This window comes from Corvus moneduloides, chromosome 8 (assembly GCF_009650955.1).
Source record: "Corvus moneduloides isolate bCorMon1 chromosome 8, bCorMon1.pri, whole genome shotgun sequence".
Classification (NCBI taxonomy): Eukaryota; Metazoa; Chordata; class Aves; order Passeriformes; family Corvidae; genus Corvus; species Corvus moneduloides.
Window position 1 is genome coordinate 12,358,585 of NC_045483.1, and position 19,760 is coordinate 12,378,344.

General features: G+C 45.4%; 1 protein-coding gene across 4 annotated transcripts in view; it reads right to left on the minus strand.

Annotated features, from left to right (window-relative positions):
- Window positions 1–2,771: 2,771 nt before the first annotated feature.
- NEURL1 (neuralized E3 ubiquitin protein ligase 1) overlaps window positions 2,772–19,760 on the minus strand; it is a 142,660-nt gene continuing 125,671 nt past the window's right edge. For all 4 annotated transcript variants that reach the window (XM_032116742.1, XM_032116745.1, XM_032116743.1 and 1 more), the window contains exons 4-6: window positions 17,118–17,798; window positions 3,939–4,085; window positions 2,772–3,153 (exon numbers count right to left, since the gene is read on the minus strand). In XM_032116742.1, coding sequence (XP_031972633.1) covers window positions 2,912–3,153; window positions 3,939–4,085; window positions 17,118–17,798 — 1,070 coding nt within the window. In that variant the 3' untranslated portion in view covers window positions 2,772–2,911. The remainder of the gene's footprint in view (window positions 3,154–3,938; window positions 4,086–17,117; window positions 17,799–19,760) is intronic.

Sequence of the window (19,760 nt, forward strand, 5' to 3'; positions counted from 1 at the left end):
CAAGGGCATATTAATATCCATCTCCCAACACCCTCCCATCCTCAAGCACTAAAGGAAAGCCTGAGCTCTCTCCACCCAGCTCCCCCTAAGGAAGAGGCTCTCATGCCACCCTGGCTTTTACCTCAGCTTCTCATTGTGCTGGCCATCGTGTTGTGCTGCACTTACCAAGTGGTAAATACTCAGTCACCCATGCTGCTGCAGGATATCTAAATCAACTTTATTCACGATCACAGTTATCCAATTTTTCACAATGAGTTATTCTTGTCTTTAAACAGAACACAAAACATATTAAAGTAAAGCAATGAAATGCAAATGACACAACACAGAGGTACATGGGGAACCTACACCAGTCAAACAAAACAAAAGATTAGGATTGTTGTTATTTTTATTGGTTTTGCTGGTTTTTTTTTTTACCTCCCTGGAGAGAGCCTTGTTCTCCTGCCTGCTTACAGCTGGAGGCCAGCCTATGGAGGGGCAGGACTTAAACCCCAATTTTTGAACTCAGATGCTGGGGGAGCTTTCAGCTTCTGCTAACTCCGAGAGTTTGGTCCACAGTAAAACAAACACAGTTAATATATTAAAACACTCTCAATTCAAAAGGTGAAAAGGGAATTCACACCACTGCACTGGTACCCATGGATGGAATTTCTTGAAAAATAAAATTTACCCCTTGGCTTTTCCTACATGGAGGGGGACCGGTCCCACTGGTGTGGTGAAGGCTTGGGAGGCTGCTTATTGCACATTTCCCCACATCCACTATTACATCAACACCTTCTTACCCTTTGGGTTCCTCCTTTTTGAAATCTTTGCACTGGAGTTTGTGTAAGTACTGAAAAAAGCTCCCTTTGTGTGCTGGTCACAGTTGGAGCTGGTTGTGTGCCTGAGGACCAGCTGTGCTCCTTGCAGGGCTGTTCTGACTTCCCCAGGTTGTGCCAACTGGCCTCCTCCTGCCCCTCAGTGAGGGCATCTGGGCATGGGAGCCACGAGCTCTGGAGCTTTTGACAGCTAGGGCGGGGGACAGGAATGGGTTTGGGTTGTACATCAGAGCTATGCCAGGAAATAACATAAATCCCTGTCACCCGGATATCAGCGTTCAAGTTAGTGCTGCCTGCAGGGCAGGCTGGGGGCAGCTGCAGATCCCCAGGGTAGGCTGCAGTGATGGTGGCACCTTCAGAGAAAGGCTCTACAATGTGCTCCCCCGTGAGTAGTCTCTTCTTGCATCTCCTTGAGAGACAGAGCTAGGATTTGTTTTCCAGGTGTTTTTAGGAGCAGCCTCTGGCAGTGTGGGTGGCAAAAAACCACCTGCTGCTGAGGGGGAGGGAGGCATGATGTCCCCTGCAGCAAGTGCATGTGTGCATTAAATGCTGTTATCCCTACGCCCCACTGTTCCCCCGATCCTATCAATGGCCAAATGCTGGGGTGCAAGGAAAAGCTCAGCAGGAAGGGTGCAACTTCACAGCCTTCCCTAGTCTGGCCAGGTGGGTGATGTGGTGGGGCAAACTCCACTGCTGTGGCACCCCAGCCCTGACCCCCCCTCAGGACCCAGACACAGTCCCTCCCTCCCCTGCAGCCTTGGAAGGGCGCAGGATGGGTTGGGAAGGGAGGCAGACAGCTCCTACTGCTGCCAAGCCACCCAGCCCAGGCCCAAGGGCCAGCAGCCCCGGGTCAGGCCTATGGCCATGGCAGAGCAGCAGTTGTTTGCATGGAAACCATGGGGGCCACCATTGTCCCTGCTGGGCACAGCTGGGTTCCTGACTCATGCAGGAGAGAAGGGGATTTGTTTAAATAAACCAAAGCAAACCAAACCCCTCAAGTTACTTTTTTTCATTCCTTACTTCCTAACGCATAAGGACAGCCGTGTCCTGCCGGTGTGGCTGTGAAGAGCTGAGTTACCACCTGGCTGGTTTTGTCTTAAAGCACAGTGATAAATTTACCAGTAAAGGTAACCCACAGATGTGTGGGTTTATACATTCTTCCCCAGTGAGGTTGGGGTTTTTCCTCACAAGTGCTGTCTGGATGGTAGGGGGAGAAAGGTGAGGGAGCTATGTCTCCCTCTCCCACAGGCCCATGGGAGAAGAGATGCTGCTGAATCCCTTGTGCTGCGTGGAGACCCCACACACAGGTTGGTGGTAGTGGGGTTCGAGAGCCGCTCGTCATGCAACGGGATGGTGACAGGAGGTGGCTGACGCTGCTGGGAAGGAGCAGAGCTGTTGCCAGTGTTCATTGCCAAACCCACCATGAAAGCCTCTGTCAGAGAATGGCAACGGAGGAGTTGGGGACAGCCCTCAAGGGGCTGCCAGGGGTCTTCTCTTCTGTCTGCAGATATGGGGTGGGTTTTGCTTCACAAATCTTGGGTTCTTTTCTGCATTGGCCCCAGCCTCTCTGCTGTGAGTGTGCTCACTGCACCTCCCTCGCTGGGTCAATGCCTTGCTCCGTCCTTTCTAAGGAGCCTCCTCTGGTCAGGCTGGTTGTACACAGAAACACATTGCTTGTTTCTTCTCTTCTGCTAAGCTGTCTCTGCATGTGGGGTGCCTCTGGAAGGAGATGTGTAGCACTGAACCTTTTACCACTTGCTGTCTCTGCTAAAGAGTGGAGACTCCCCTCAGCCGTGCATGGTGTAGAAAAGGGATGAGTGCACCAGCTGGCATTTTTTGAGATAAAGTTTAAAATCCACAAGGGAGAGTAGTCCATTGTGACTTCCCTGACACTGGAGTTCAGCCCCAGAGCTTCCTTGGGGGGCAGAAGAGCAGCATCTAAGCTTGTCTTATCTGTTGTCCATGGAAGAGGAGGTCAGGGTGGTGATTGGTGATGGTTTTTGTATGTCCTGGGTGATGAATAAAGACCACGACCTGTGTTGCTTCACAGCCTCCTCCTCACATGCCCAGTCCCCACCACGACATCTGCTGCTGCTCTAAGCGCTGCGGTATGTTTTGATGATATCTTTGATGGCCCGTCTGCAAATGGGGCAGCAGGCATTGGCCATCTTCTTGAGCTTCAACCCACATGAATAGCAGAGACACATGTGTCCACAGGAGTAAATGACTGTGTCTACCATGTTCTCATAGCAGATGGTGCATTCATCTACCCAGGGCCCTGAGACGGACGGGGAGATGGGTGACTCTGGCAAGCTGCTCGGAGAGTTGGGAGCTGTGCCTGCAATACAAAAAAACATGGTCACTCCTGTTGCTTCCTGACATCCCAAGGTAATTTCTGCCCTGAAGCTAAAGAGGGAGGAACCATGCCCTAGCAGAAATGCATGCTCCTGTGACCTGCTGTCTCACTTGCTGAGTCCTGGTTCACATACCAAGGCTCAAGGCAGCAGAAAGGCAACATCTACTGGAGCCTGCTGCCCACGAAGAGCAAGCCAAGAGACAGCTGTTACCATGCAACAAGGATTTGGTAAGTTATGTATCCCACCATCAATGCCTTGAGATCGTGCAGGTGTCTGGAGTTTTTTAAGTGCTTCAGAACAGCCTATCCTTTTTTACTGCATGTGCATTTATCTATCACTGTACTTCATTGGCATGTTAGAAATAGCAATACTGCATTTTACTGAAGGTGTGTGGAGGGAGAAGGGGGAGGTGTAGGCAGACCCTGAGCTCCAGTCTAAGCTGGCGTGAGACGTGTCACTGCCTCACAGCTCTCCAGAAGGAGCTCTGCATCACAGGGCCACGCACGCAGCAGAAAATCCGCTGCTTCCCTCGGGACCTTGCATGATGAAAAGGGTTAGAGAAATATTGCTGTCTAGGCATCCAAGCAGCTTCCACATAAAACAGACTGAAAATAGCCCTTGCAGAGGCTCTCCCTTCCTCCCCAGGGGAGCTGATGGGATAATAATAATCTGTTGATTATTGTGGTTTGAGAGCCCTTCTGGGAGACAAGTGTGAGATTATGAAGGGAGGCAAAGGAAAGGCAGCAGGGGATCCCACCACTCTTACCACTGATAGAGCTGCAGAGGGGGCCAGAGCCACACGTAGACAATACGGGGCCAGAGACGCCACTGCAGAGGACGGTGGGGGAATTGGGTGTTGATGTGGGCGAGCTCGGTGTCGACAATCCCAGCCGCTCTGCTAATATGGTGGAACCTGCGCCGTGAGAGAAGAAATCTACAGTCACTTTTCAAAACTGAGGCTTACAAGGCACTGGGGATATGTGGGAGGGGTTGCAGCTCTCAGTGCTTGTCAGGATTGGTCTCATCAGCATGAAACCTAGGGAGGAGATAAAGGAATCCTCATACACCTTTTATTAATGCCAGTAGCTGGTCCTGAAGAGACATCAAACTCCCGTAACTCCTGAAATTTGCTGGAGCTCCCTTAGCCACCACAACCTTTCGTTTCTGCCCTTAAACATGTCTCAAGTCATTTAGTGCAGTTACATCCCGTGTGGTTACATCCCGTGTGTGCCCCCAACACTACAGCCAGCCATGGGCTTGTAGCAGGAGAGGACACAGCCCGCGGAAGGCTGGGCTGGACCCAAGCACAAGAACACATCACTTTGTCAAAGCACTCTTTGCTAACCTAGTGCAAAACTGCACCCCTTCAGGCTTTGATAAATTCAGGCAAAGTCACTCAAGGACTTTCCAGAAACAAACATGAGGGTCTGGCAAGCAGGAAACCTTAGCTATGCTCACTGCTCTGCCTGTTTCTACAGTGGCTTCTGTCAGAGGTAGGGATAAGTCACCAAAATGCATTTGGCTCTAGGATGAACAAGGACACCTCTCCCCTCAATCAGGAATGTTTTCTCAACTTCCTGCATGTCTGGATGTGATGGCTCAGGAGTGCAAAGCCTCTTCAAGTCTCTTCTATATGTCCCCAGCTCCATTACCTCCTGCTCTCACTGCCCACCATCAACTCCATATCAATGTGCTCTCTGCCAGAAAAGCCAAATCTGTCCCACAGCCAGTCTGGCTCCCTCCCTCCATCTCAGCCTCTTTCTTCTGTTGTTAGAACAACAAATATCTTAAAGCCTCTTCCAGAAGGGAAAAAACCTGGAATGCTTAAAACTCTACCTTCTGCAAAGGTTTGTAGGGGACTTTCATTGCTGCCAATGCAGCCTGGTCTTCACTAAGCCAACAGTGAGACAGCAGCACACATGCTTGAGCTAAGGGGATGGTTTCCTGGTGGTAAGAACCAGCTTGCCTAAGGTTTTAAAGTTTCTAGTTCCCTGACCAAGAAGACAACCAGGGTAACTCCAAATCAGAACTAAAATGCTTAGACTTCTTCATGTTACCATATAAGGAGCCAGAGACACGGAGGGTTTGGATCTACGGTGTCCTCAATGAGTTGGAAGCTATCCTCCAGAGAAAAAGCAGCAGTGGAGGTCAGGAAAACCCCATGTGCCAGAAATGTCCTTCAGTTCCTATCTGCAGGGAGGCTACTGAGGACCAAACCTGGGAGACAGGGACTCCAAGTGCCAGCTGTGGATTGTGAAAAACAGCACAAGCACAGATTCTTCTGCTGTTTTTAGCAGAACAAGACTGAGCAGTGAAAGTGGAACACAGGAACTGAGGAGGGGTCATGTTTGAGTCAAAATCTGTTTTGAGGACTGTGTATGAGAGAAGCGATTAGCCTCAGCCTTCAGTCCCTCATTTTCACCCCTCTCCAGAAAAAGGAGCACTTCGCTTCCAGGCACAAGCTTAAGTTAAATTAGACTCTGTAAAGGGTTTTGGAGCTCTCACATTTGAGATACTGTAGAGAAGTACCTCATTTATCACACAGATGGGAGCTGAGGCTGGAGTTCAGCTCAGTAAATATGCAAAGAGAATGATGCAGCCTCTAATGACAGCCACTAGCAAGAGCCCTTCCCCTCCAGTCTGACAGATGACTGAAGCAGAAAACTTGCCCTGTGGAAACACACACTGAACACAGGCCCAGCAGGGGCACAGGGTTCAGCTCGTTCACTGCACACACAAATATCAACACCGAGCAGCTGAACAAGTTTTTCAAGCCTTCCCTCTCCTCCCTACAGCCTGGAGACATCTCTTCCACTCGGCTAACACACAGCACATTGCATTTCTAACACCAACCTGGTCATTTCATTAAAGGCAAAATAAAGACTGTTAGGAGCATTTCTCTTCCTGGACTAATAGGAGAATTTGGAGGTGCCCCAAGTATCACAGCATATGAGCTGATGAAGCATGCTGGCAGCAGGGCAAATGGCCTTTCCACAGTGCAGAAAGAGCTCAGCAGTGTAGGAACCACAGTTTTCTCTGGTTGTATCTGGTCTGAGTCGCAAAATGGCCTTACCCAAGGGCCAGTAGACACCTTGCCAATTCTTCCTCCTAATACAAGGCGCAGCTCTTGACTTTTCTCCAGTGTAAGTACAGAGCTTTGTTTAAAACAATCTGAGTTCCCTACCAGACAAGACACATTTCTCCCTTGGTGACGGAATAATCAACATAAGAGAAGTTACTCATGCTTTAATATATTGCTGGATGGTGTGCAGATACCATGACAAGGAGCATGGAATGAGATCATGAGCAGAGTGGAATGAGTGTGGCCAGCCTGGCTTAACTAAAACCAGATACATGTGCTCAAGGCCAAACATGCTCATTGTGTGCACAGAGTTCCCACCAAGAGCCAGCTTTCAAACCATGACTTTAAAAACTAAATAATTCTAAGTAAATCAACTTAAACATTCTCTCTCTCTCTAAAGCCCCCAGATCAATTGTCTCTGCTGCTAACTTGTCTCGTGCTTGATCTCAAATATGCTGAACACACTGGAATTGACCTTAAATAGATTTTGAATCAATTCCATTTGCTGTTTTGTCTTTACAAAGCCCAATTATTAGCAAAGACCAGTGCAGATGGATGCTTTCTCTGCACCTCTGTCATCACTATGGGAGAGGTGCAAATAAATGAACCTCTGTGTCCACCCACCAAAGGAAAGAGAGTGTTATGTTTTCAGAAGAGAGCTTTACCATGGCATGTACAGACTACACCATGCTAGGAAAGGCTGCTAGTATGCTAAAGATTTGCAATTCAAAATGGTCTGCCAAACTGGAAATAGGATCAGAAATAAATGGTATGGTATTCAGTGTGATCAAATGCCAAATGCAGCATTTAAGCAGAGATAATCAGCTACCTAAACACAGGACAGGGAATTAGTCCATTCGATTTGAAATACAGACATCCTATAGAAAAAGGCCTGGAAATTGCTGGAGGTCACCAGATGATCATAAACCAACAATACCATCCTGTTACAAAAAGATTGAGCCAATCCAGGGTCATGTGAGGCTGGTTAAGGATGGGAGTAGGAGCCCGGAGACACTGTGGTATCTTTGTCCCTGGAAATACTCAAAACTCAACTGGACAAAGTCTTGTGCTACCTTGGAAGTTAGCCCTGCTTTGAGCAGGAGGTTGGATTAGGCAATTCCATGGGGTCTCTTCTGACCTAAAATATGGTATGATTCTATTATTTTTATACGGCAAGATTTTTCACAGGCTGCTGAAAGGAGTAAAGAAACAATCTGTTCTTTATGAATGTTCTGGATAAGACAAGAAATCATGGGTTCAGACTCCTAAGGTGCTATGGTTAGACACTGAAGCTCTGTAAAGCAATCAGACTTCCCAGAGAGACTATGGCAGCTCCATCATTAGAGCTCTTTCAGGACAGGAAAGTGAAGTAAGGAGTCTCTTGGGACCCATACAGCACTTACAGTTTTTATGAGAGTGGCTACCTGAATCCATAACTGTCCTTTTATAAAATGTCCTGTGACATATGTAAAAATACAGCAGCTGTGGCTGTCAGAGATGCTTTTGATTCTCTGTGTCTATTGTGGTGCACTGGGTGGTTTCCCAGAACATTGCAATCCACTCTCCAGGGTATGTCCTGAGGCTGTCCCAACTTTTAAGCGTCTCTCCTAATGGCAGTCTGGAGAGAGCTGTACTGCTGGAGGACCTATGATGGAAAGAAGACCAGATACAGTCAATGCTTCCTAAAAATACAGTTTTCAATTAACTCTCCCTCTTAATTTTTTAATAAAAATACTATATCTACGTACATTTCTATAACAATGCTGCATAACCAGTTGGTCTGCACTCCAGACTCATCCTTTCTTCCCACTTTGAACCCACCTCACTTAAATTTTGTTTTTCCTGGTTTACAGGATGCAGTCAGTAAATGTCCACTACTGTCCAGCTCACACTTCACATAATTTGATGATCTTCAACTTTTTTATGGGCTTTCTTTACCCATAATCATTGTGACAACTATTCCAGAAGCTTAACTAAACATTGTACCTAAAAGACAAAGTATGGGAGCCTCCTGCCATAGTTTCTAAGGAAGATAAAGTCTTATGCAACACAGTAACTTGCCCATATGCTGAGTTTCATGTGGAGCACATTGACAGCCCCCTCTCTTTTATAGCACGTTTGCTGCATAAATAGGACAGATAATAAAGATCAGGTAATTATCAATAGTAATCACAGATTTTCAGTGTTGTTCCATCCATCTGCAGGCTCCAGAGCCTCCAGCACACAGTGGAAAAGGTTAGTACAGCTGCTGAGGTCTGGCTGCAGCCATCGACTGGCATATTTAAGGGAGCTCAAGAGATCTCTGCACTTCTCATACAGTTCAGTCTAGTGAGCACTGGGTACCTGACAGTCCTATGACTGTCACTTAGATGCCTTTTACAACTCTCAATGTGATTTCCTTTTGTTAGGAGACAGATTTTTTAAGCATGTCAGCTAAAATTCTTACCCTGTCTCAAAAACTGTTCAATACCTTTTCTCACATTTAACAGTCTCGGTGTATCAGGGCCATTGATTTTGTTATCTTAACAGGACCCAAGTTCTGTCAAAAATCTGGTACCAATGTGGGTTCTGAGCTCCTGTGAACATCTCTCTTAGGCAGTCTGTCCCGTAACACATGAGCTGCTCCAGCGTGAGCAGGTTGGGACGTTACTGAGACTGGATACTGGATACCAGAGCATCCATATTCATTTCAGATTTTCTTGCTTCCAACCAAGGCTGTAGGAGAGCTATTCTGTCCCCCAGGGCCACTCAGGTTTTGCCCAACAGGGACTTCTGAAACCATCATGCTAAAACAAGAACAAAGCACCTGCTGCTGCCTGGTTATGTGGTAGTTAAAGATCAACGATAATGTTAGGGAAGGATGTGAGCACATCCATCATTTCTGAATGCTGTAAAATACATGTATTTACACATCCATTTGTTGTGTTCCCACAGTGATGGGAACAATACTGCACTGGCCAGAAACCAGAGTTTCCTTCTGTTTGGGCTCAGTGTTTTTTGACCAACCATGCTCTCAGAGCCCAGCCTCTGTGCTGCAGCTCATCTCTGCCTCTCAGGTACATCAGTACCTGGTGACCCACATCAGCTGGTGATCCATGGGCTTTTTTGCATTCAAGTATTTCCCGAAAGACTTAAAAACTGTTCTGAATAGAACACTAATACATTTTGTCCTTCACAGGCCCATGAAAACATAAGGGATTTTGCATTATGCTAAAGAAATGTCCAGAAATAGGTCAAAAAGCAGCCTGGCAGATTTTGCACACAAAACCATAAGGTCTGTGTTTGCAGATGGGCGTCAGACAACCACTGTTTGAGGAAGTAAAAGTTAGATCCAAACCACATGGAGAACAACAGTTCAGACTTTCATGAGGAACAGAAAAGGAGTGTACTTTATGGCTTTACTGGAGCCTTGCTGTCTGCTGTGTCCAGAAGGGCAGCGGGGCACCAGCACATCTATTACCCTCCTGCAGTCACAGGCACACTCCAGCTAAGCAGGGGAAACATGAAAGCTCCAGACACCACAGACATTTTTGATTCAGCAGCTCTCACAGCCCAAACCCAGTGTGCTCCCTGGAAGCAAAGAGCACACTGCAAACTTACAGGCTATCTTTCTCGACCTCACAGGTGAAGTTCAGGGGTCACTCAGTGCTTACATCTTGCAAAATCCCAAGGGCATGGACACCATGCAATGAAGGTCTGGCTGAACTGAAGTGAAAGAGTCATAGAGTTGGAGCTCTACCTTGCAACCTGAGAAATACTAGAGCAACAAAGCACCCAGGCTGATGCTTACATCAAGAAGAGGTGAAAAAGAAGCCTGGATTAAGTAGCTGAAACCACAAAAGTTAGAGTTGGAGCTTTCATCTTGTTTAAGAAAAGCAAATCAAGGGTATTTGGGAGACCACAGCAAAGACAGTTCTGTCAGCAAAAGGAAAATTGCTGTCTAACCCAGCACCACGAAGCTCTGTGCTTTTCCAGGAGGGACAGGTATAAACAGGGTGATAGATGCATAAAGGAAACAAATACTTTCACTTCTCTTGGCCAGCACTCTCTGGATTTCTATGGGCACTACAAAGGGATCTGAGAAAGAAGCAAAGAAAGAGTTTATTCTGCAATGTGACTCTCACAGTAGCCAGAATAACTAACTCACGCCAGGGTTAGTTCAAAGAATAGGGAGATTTTATCTGTCCTGGGAGACAAGTTGCAAGGCAAAGAGGCTGGTATGGGATACCATATCCTGTATATTTTCTGTAGGAAGGCAGAGGTGTTATAAGATAAGGGAGATCTATACCTCACTTACTATGAAAGTCTCACTGCAGCCAGTAATTGTTTCTTATACTAATGATGATAATAGTTCCACCTCTTGTCAAGGAGAATGTGCAGAGGCCAAGACATTTGGGAGCCCCGTGGCTGCTGCTGGAGGAGGTGTGTTTGCTTTATCCAGCCTTTACCCAGATACCAACTCATACTTCAGAACACAGGCTGATGTCACTGATGTCACTGTGGCAAGTGCAGGTTAGTTATGTGTCGTGTGTGATGAGATCTTTAGTGTCTGCTACAAAGGTGCCACGAGCAGGTATTAACACTGACACTGCTGGCACTGACCACAGGGAAGTCAAGCATTTGACTGCATCCACCTCTCCAGTTTTCCAAGGCCCAGGTTATAACTTGTCCTCTCTTACACAGCAGCTTCTCTTTGTGCTACCTCTCCTTTGAAACAATGAATATAAAGCAAGAGGTGAATGGAGAGCCCTGTGCAGTGCTAGAATCGAGCCCAGCAGTTAAGGATGCTGTATTGCTCTTTGCAGTTTTTTCAATTTACTATCAGTAATGTGTACTTCACTCAGAATGAAAGCAAACCCATATATGATAGGACTGTTTATGCTGAGACATCAATTAATACAAGTGGATTGCCTTCCAAGAGGCACAGAATATTAACTCTCCTTCCTCCCTCTAGTCTTTAACAACATAAAATACCCTGTACCCTGAAGTGCATAGGAATTCCAGGCTGTTAAATGACACACAACATGGGCCTCTTAGATCCCAAGCAGCTTAAATTAGGCCATTTTCTGTACAAATCAAAAGATGGAAGATAAAACTCTGGGGCATATCTATTTGAAAGTCTGTTAAAGGACGAGATTCATTATGTGCATTTCTGTGCAACAATGTTTAGGCATTTACCAGGCTTCTCTTATGCTGTTTAACCCAACAATTTCCACATCACTGGAATGAACCGTGGAGAAGCATCAAAATTCCAAATGGGTAATGTACTGGCCACCTCTGAGATGAGAGGGTGTGATTTGCTACTGCAAAAAACTATCTTCTCTCAAACAGGACAGGCTGATAAACTCAGAGCTTGGGAACCAAGATCCTGGATGCTCCTCACCTGTGTGAGATACTTTTCTACAAACTTACCTCCAGTCTGTGCTATGGACAGTGTGTATAACAACTGCACATACCAAATACCATTTCAGTATTTTGTGTGCTGACTGCAGTAATTGCACATGCAAAGTAAGTACCTAATTGCACCCAGAGAGGAGAAGCTTTTTGGAAGGGACAGAATCTCTGCCATGGGGTTTGGAGTCCTGAGACAGTCAAGGAGCAACCACAGGGTAAAAAACTTCTTTACATAGGAATGGACAAAAGCCTGGAAAGACAAGATAAGATGGGATCATCTCCCAGGAAGTCCTATAGATTTTTAGGAGGATCAGGCCATACAAGTGCTACAGCAGAGACAACAGAAAAGAGGAGAGAGTCTTCCCTGGGGATAAACTGGAGACAGTAGTTGCAGGAACTGTATCAGCAAGACAAGTGAGGGATTCTGGGACACAGAGGAAAAATACTGTTTAGAAAGAAGAGGGCAGTCTCCAATGGCCTGTGAATCATTAGTGGTCTGTGGTGAGCTAGTCACTCACCTCGGATGGAGCAAAAGTCAAGGAAAACCAGAGAGGGCAGCACGATGAACAACACAGAAGGAGACAAATTCCCCCTGGTAAACCATTGCTCTCTGACACCTAAGCAAGACACTACTGTGCTCATCATGAAGTCTCAAGTCTTTCCAGTCAGCCCCAGGAAAAGGGCTGTTTCAAACAAGGGCAGCAGTACCAGGGCTGCTAAGCTTGACCACCAGTAGGAGTCATAAGGGGCACAGCTCTGAATAAGCCTGCCTGTAACTGGGGCCGACCCAAGCTGGCAGTCCTTCAGACTGGCACTGAGGCCACTTCAGATCAAATTTCACTATTGATTTAAAGAGGCCTCTGCCAGCAAATTGTGTCCCACGGTACTCTGCTGAACTAATTTCCAATTTGGTCCATTGCCCACTGCTGTTGTCAGAAATCCCGAGGAACTGAGGACACCGAGTTGTTTTTTCTGCAAGTCCCATGTCAGATCTTTCTTCCTCACCCCCTCAGTTTTGAGCAAATTGTCCGATTTCAAGAAAGTCTGAAAGAAGGATGTAAATCTCAGCAACAACCGATATCTACTCAGCAACAACCGATATCTAAATATTTTTCAATGGGCAGCTGAGCAGGAGCCCCAACTCATGCCCATGGTAAAAGAGGTGGGAAGGTATCCCACGTACTGCGTTTATCCAGCATGGATGTGAATTCAGACTTACCCACACCAAATGCTGGCTCTTAGGTTGTTTTTTTCAGGCCTAGGCCTGGCTCTTGGCCAACATTAGGAGACATCCAGAGAGCTGCTGTATTGTGCAGCTGTTGTGGTGGGGCTGGAGTTACAGAAGTGCATGGAAAGAAGGGACACAGATAAGTTGGCAACTCGGCTTCATTAGTATGACTGTTGATGGAACATGTTATTTCATTGCTCAAAAGAAAGCTTCAATATTATTGGAAAGGATGAAATTCACAAGAGAAACAAAAAACCAAACCAACAAACAAACAAAAAAAGGAGATGAGGGAAGATGTTTTACTTGCCGGCAATTCAACTCTGAAACACAAGAAAATGAAAGAACATCCCCAACCTTCTGGATCCTCAAACACTAAATATATGAACTTGTTGCTGTGATAGCTTCTCCAGACATGAGTCATACATTTTGAAACCTTATAGGGTCAATCAATTTAACTTCATAAATGAATTACACCACCAAAACCTGACCAAAACCAGACCATTGTATCCAGACTGGCTCATTTCAACCTTTCAGAGCTGTCAATAAAACCGTGTGTGAGCTGAAATGCTTACCAGCAAAAGCTGAGAGCAGTAAATCAAATTTAATAGGCTGGTTTTGTTGACTATACAGGAATCATGCCTGAAAAAAACAACCCAAGCCTGAACTAATGAAATTCCTAAAGGATACACAAAGACTGTTTCATTTCTACATGCCAAATGATCTGGGATTCTGTTTGGTTGTTTTTATGTGCATAATCCCCAGAATTTCTAAATTAAGACCAGCACTTAACATATAAAATATTTAGAAGGGCTTCCCTGACAAAAAAAAGATCTATTGCCTCCCTCACTAGCTGGTTCCCATAGTTAATTACCCTCATTTATGTTTAATTTAAATTTGTGTCCCTTCATTTCCCAGCAGCTTGATATTCTTTATGCTATTATCTGCTACATTAAAGTGCCCTTCTTTCATTTATCTTTCCTCCATGTGGTCAAGTTGCCTTTTAAACTTTTCTTTGAAACAAATTGGCATTCTTCTGCCTCCCCTACAGATGGCTGTGGCCTCTCACTGCAGTACAGTGGGGCTTGGGTTTTATTTCTTTTGCTGGGATGGCATGCAGAATAATAGTGTTTCCAACCTCCTCTTTATTTTCGGCTGTTTTATTTCTCCTACAGCAAATATACTGCCAGTGTATGATGCCAAATTGATAAGAGGAAAACAGAAGTCAGAATTCTTTACTATCCAGCTAACCCCGCACTGCCCTCCTCTCCTACAGAGTCCTGTAAGACCACCAGCCTGGGTAGAGATGGTCTCCCCTGATATTAGGAAATAAATGTTGTATCCACAGCTCTGTGGAATAACTGCAGTCAGAAAATGTCAGCCTCTATAGCAAAGTCACAAGCTGCAGAGACCTGAGCTTGCTCCTGCTCTGCATCAGGACCAAATAAATACAGTCCAGGCATGAAATACAGTATCCAGTGATCAATACCTGGAGTCATCTTGTCCTCTGAGTCAAAAATAAACCTTGTCTAGGTGCAAGAGTGGCTGTCCATTCTCCAAACAAAACTGAAAAGCTGCAGAAGAAGCAAATCCAGCAACTTTAATTTCATTTTATAGTCAGCTGTAGTGCTGAGGTTCCCTTAACACTGTATAACATCACTTTGGTTCATCTCATACTGGTGTGCCCCAGAAACAGAATGACATCTGCTGTTTAGGATGGGTTTGGTACAATTATGCCTTTTGCAGTATTTGTGTCTCATTTCCTTCAAGGATATATAACTTCACTTTTTCTATTAAAACTAGAAAAAGATTACTATACATGTCTTCTGCTGTGATATAAAGCTCAAACTACAAAAGACAGATCTCACGAAATTACTCGTTTGCATGCTGAAGATGGAGCTTGTCATTAGAAAGATGAACACTTTATGTTCTTACATTTTCTAATCTTACAATGGCAGATATTATGGCAGGCACCATAATCTGTTCCACTGCAGGGCAAACAGTGCACATCACCTCCCTAATAAAATTGCAATAGTTAGAGATGGGAATTCATTATTTTCTTTGCCTTCTGTCAGGATATTGCTGATCCATGTAATTACTGCACTTGCAGAGATGCAGTTGGGACAGCATCAGTGCTTTTCTCTGGGCAGTTGCACTACACTGATACTGTACTGATACTGGGACTGTCCTGCTCCCAGAATTGTTATACTGGAAATACAGGTATGAAAAGCTCTGTTTGTATTTTAATACCTATTAAAAATTAGAGGCAAGCTCCAATTTCATAGCATTTAACTTGGAGATAGCAGCTTGCTGCCCAAGCTGATGTGGATAAAGCTGTACACTCGGCAGGGTCCTTCCCTTTCCTTGAGAGAGTCGAGGTGAGCAAGTCCGGTTCTTTTCATTTACTTAAGAACAACAGCCCATTTTCAGGTTCTTTTCCAGTGACCAAGGCCAGAAAAGTCTGTCATGTGGTCACAAACACAAGAAGTGAGGGGTTTTCCAACTCTGCACATTTCATTTCATGCATCCAAATGTAGAGTTAAACATGCACTGGGGATGTACTGGTTTGGGCTGAACTTGTGATCAGGCAGGGAGGACAGAGGCAGGGCATGCACAGCAGGAGGTTTACCCAGCACACAGGAGGTCTGTGTTCATGTCCCTGCTCTGTCAAATTCAGTATGAGGATGTGATTCTGTCCCTCTGGGGAGACACATCCTTGCTGCCCTGTTTCAGAGCTCATTGCAAACAGGCTGTTTGCTCTGTGCCAACCTGCCAGAATTAGTGATCTCATATGATAGGAAGCACTGGTCGATGATTTAGTTTTACCAGCAGCTCAATGACCTAAGTATGTTTTCCTTCTAATGTACACAGGAGCATTTAATCTCCTGCTTTACTGGGCTCTGTTTGACTTCACCTACCATTATCACAATGACATGTTGGTGGAGAGCAGAGCTAACCATGGATTATGTACAGTGCTCACAACAAATGTAATCAGGCTGAATTAGCAGGGATTGAGTCTCGGGCTCCTGGAAATAAATTGCAGTATTACATTTGTCATTTGTGAGCCTTTAACAGCTACAAAACACTCACAGCACAGGCCTGTGGTCAACTTCAAATAAATTATACAAGGCATTTCATATTGTGATTAAGGTGAACTGGACCCTGCAGACAGATGTGTGTGTGCTCACCACAATTTATCTTTAAAGACTCTCTATAAATCTTAAAAAAAGGGAGGTGTTGGTTAGCTTTTGAGTTTGATGGGGAGGGAGATTGTTGGGGGTTTTTTTCACAGATATGATGAGGATTTGAAGCAAAATGAAATATAAGTATAAAGTTATATGAGTATAACAGTATAAACAGAAAGGAGCGTTTTAAAATCATCTTCATTTAGAGGGATACCAGGAATTACATCATGTTCTCAGAACCCTTCTTTCACTATCTGACACCAACACCAGCAGAACTACGATATGGTACAAATTCATGATCAAACACATCCTATACTTGGTCTAATATACACACACAAAAAAGTAAATTTGATCCTGAGAAATGTTATTTCAAAGCTTTTCTCTCCACACCTTCGACCCATGACTTGCAGCATTTCAATGAAGTATGTCAGCTAACAGAGCTGAAAAACCAGCAAAAATACCAAGTGCCCAACTCTTCAGAGGCCTGTCAGCCTGTGTGAGCTACGCTGCCTTAAACGGGGCTGGAGGACAAGGAAACCTTTCTCCTGTTGAGATGGTTGGTGCCACACTCTGTGCACCACTGGGTTTCCTCTCTGTTTGCTGGCCTGCCTCTCACACACAAGTCTCGGGAAAGCAAGGGCACCACCCTTATGGGAGTCCATCATCCCAGATATCTAACACACAGAGACAGATCACGTTTCTCCTGCTGGCTATGCCTTACATTAGCTCAGCCCAAAGCACCTCTCATCCTCCTTCCTTGCTTCTCCTAGGTCAGTGATGACTCATCTGTACTTTGATGGAGGACCCTGAGGCTTAATTCATTATCTGAAAAGAGCTTTGAGACCATCATGTGAAGAGTGTTACAGAAGTGCAAGGAGGTTGTCTTGTAACTCATACCCATATGCTATGTTTGTGCCTTTGCATATTCTTTTCTTTTTTAAAAACAAAATTTGTACCTCATCCTAGAGCAGGGAAGGAGCCATTTACTCCCTCTCCCATGATGTATCCCCCCCCTTGCTTTCCTATGCACAAGGTTTGGAAAAAGGGGGTCCAACATACCCAGCAATCGAATTTGCATGATGGCGCCGTGTAAAACGAAGAACATCCAGAGGGGCTGGGAACAGTCCGCGCAGACCTGCATGCCAATGCCGGCACCGTTGTGACTCAAGTGCAGCTCACCGTCTGAATTCACCATAAATCCCAGGATATCTCCGCTCTGGAGGGGCACCACCACTCGGCAGATGGCCCAGAACTCCTTTCGGTCGAGCAGGGATTCGGGGTTATAGGGGAGGTCACTGGGGCGCAGGGTGCTGGGGTCGCAGGATGTCACCCCGTAGGACAGCGTCCCTGTGCGCACCGTGTTGGACTTGTTGATTTTGACAAAAATGGTTTCGTTGATCCGAAGGGGTCTGCTGGTGAAAACCAAAGTCCTCTCCTCCCGGGCGTGCTCCAGGCGGGCCACGGTTTGGTCATCGAGGATTTTGACGTGGGGTCCCCGAAGGTGGTGGAAGCGGAGGTCGCTCTCCAGCTGGGACGGAAGGAGGTGGGAGTGCTGGGAGTTGAGGGAGTTCTGCGGGATGGGGCAGGTGGTGGCCGTCACGTGGAAGGTGTCCTCCTGCAGGTTGAGGTCGCACAGGCTGACCGAGAGGCGCGTGTCCTCTGTGTCCCGCCGCAGCGAGGGCCGGCGGATGGCCGTGAAGGAGCGGGGCCGCAGGCAGTCGGGAGGGATGATTTCACTGTCTGTGGGGAGAAAGAAAACAAAAAAAGGGGTCACCTTCGGAGAAAATGAAAATGTCCAGGAGCTTGAAAATATACAGGTTTGCTTGATATGTTTAAAAGGGAAAATCAGAGACCTGCTGCCGCCATTAATAAATTTTCCCCTTTGAAATATGGGAGCAGAGTATCATAAAATGTATTTGCAATCAATTACTGTTCCTGCACTTTCCCCACCAGCAACAACATTTCCAGCTTCTGAGCAGGCAGACTCAAAATCGATGGCCAAAATTGCCCAAGGGAGGCTCTCCTTGGAGAGGGGAAGCAGAGAATAAATATCTGAAATACACCCTGAACACACCAATCAATACAGGCTCCAAGTTTTCATGCCCTCTTTATTGTCCACAGTAATTCTCACAGACTTATGAAATAAATATCTACACCTTTTTTTTTTTTTTAAGAAATTGCTATGTTCAGTTCTATATTATTTATCACCATATGAAATTTAATTAATATTTCTGTCTATAACTAATCATTAGTGTTCCAGTGCTCACTGCAGAGCAGCACAGATATGAATTTTACAGTGCAGAATTTGAGAATACGCTGGGTTTTAGAAATATAATACAATCATTTATTATTTCCAAGCCAAATAATTAAAATTCAAATCTGCAGATACGTAACTAAGGAAAATGATGCTCAGACATTCAAATCCACCAGTGGAAAAAAAACTTACCCTCTTTGTTAGTATCACCTGCTGCTTCAAGAACTAATCAATTTACTCGATTCTTTTTCTGAGGAATATAATCCCCTGTCTTTAATGCTGAAAATTACTTTTATTTAATACCTCCTTAGCTGTGCTGTTGTCTTAGAAATTTTAAAGAACATATACTGAGAAAAAAACCTTCATTAAAAAAATTGTAAAGAAAGCTGAGATAATGCAAAATTTTTTCTTATGTCCAACTTTCTGAAATCTAAGAAGCCTGTAGCATGAGGAGACCACTCACTGTGTGAACACTGAGTATGTGGGAAATTCCCGGGACGGTATAAGAAGCTGTGACCCAACTGGACTGAAAGCTGTCGTGGCTTGGAGCCCAGGTCTAAATAGTAGGAGGTGACACCACCCCATACAACACAAAGGAACACAGCAGATCCCAGTGTGGGACGTGCTGCAAACACAGCACAAGGTGGAACAAGAGGAAGAGGCAAAATTGTCCCTAAAGGATGTGCAGGCCCTTGCAGTGGACACCTCTTCCAGCCACATATCCTTGGGATTTTCTTTATGACAAGAGCAGGACATCAGGTTACCTGAGGATTTTCTCGATGGGATGTACTCTCTCCCAGTACACCGGAGTAGCCGCTCTGTACTGGTATGCCAAGGAATAATGCCAGCTACTGAGTAACCAACATCTCCTGCAATATCTGAGGTCTGACTAACAGCCTTTCCTGTCCTCCTCTTCTGGGAGCCCTGACAAGAGCACACCCACACAAGGTTTGGCTTCAGTAGAGCTCTTTGCTTTGCTTAAACTGGATTATTCCAGGCTCCTCTTTAAATAAACTGCTATTACAAGGGAAGCAAAGTCTCAAAATAAAAATGGGCTTTGTTTCTCATATTTGATTTTCTGCATATTAAAATTTCAGCCTCTCTTCCCAGAAGTTAATTGAAGAAAAGGAGGAATAAATAAAATCAGAAATTACCCCAAGTAATGTAGAAGTGGGTCGCATTAATGCTTTGAAATAATATATGGGCTAGCATTTGCATTCCAACTGCTCCTGCTGGATAGCGTTGGACTTATTTTACCCTCCTTTAGCCGGAAACCTACATAGGAGAACAAATTAATACTGGCAGCTGACGACGATCCTTTTGTGTAGGTGAATGGATGGAGACCTTTCTGAATAGGAACAGAAGGTTCTCTCTATTTTATTCCCTGTAACTATGCATGTGCAGCCTGGCTGACAACTGTGATGTGTGGGTAGCTTGAAGCCAGGGTT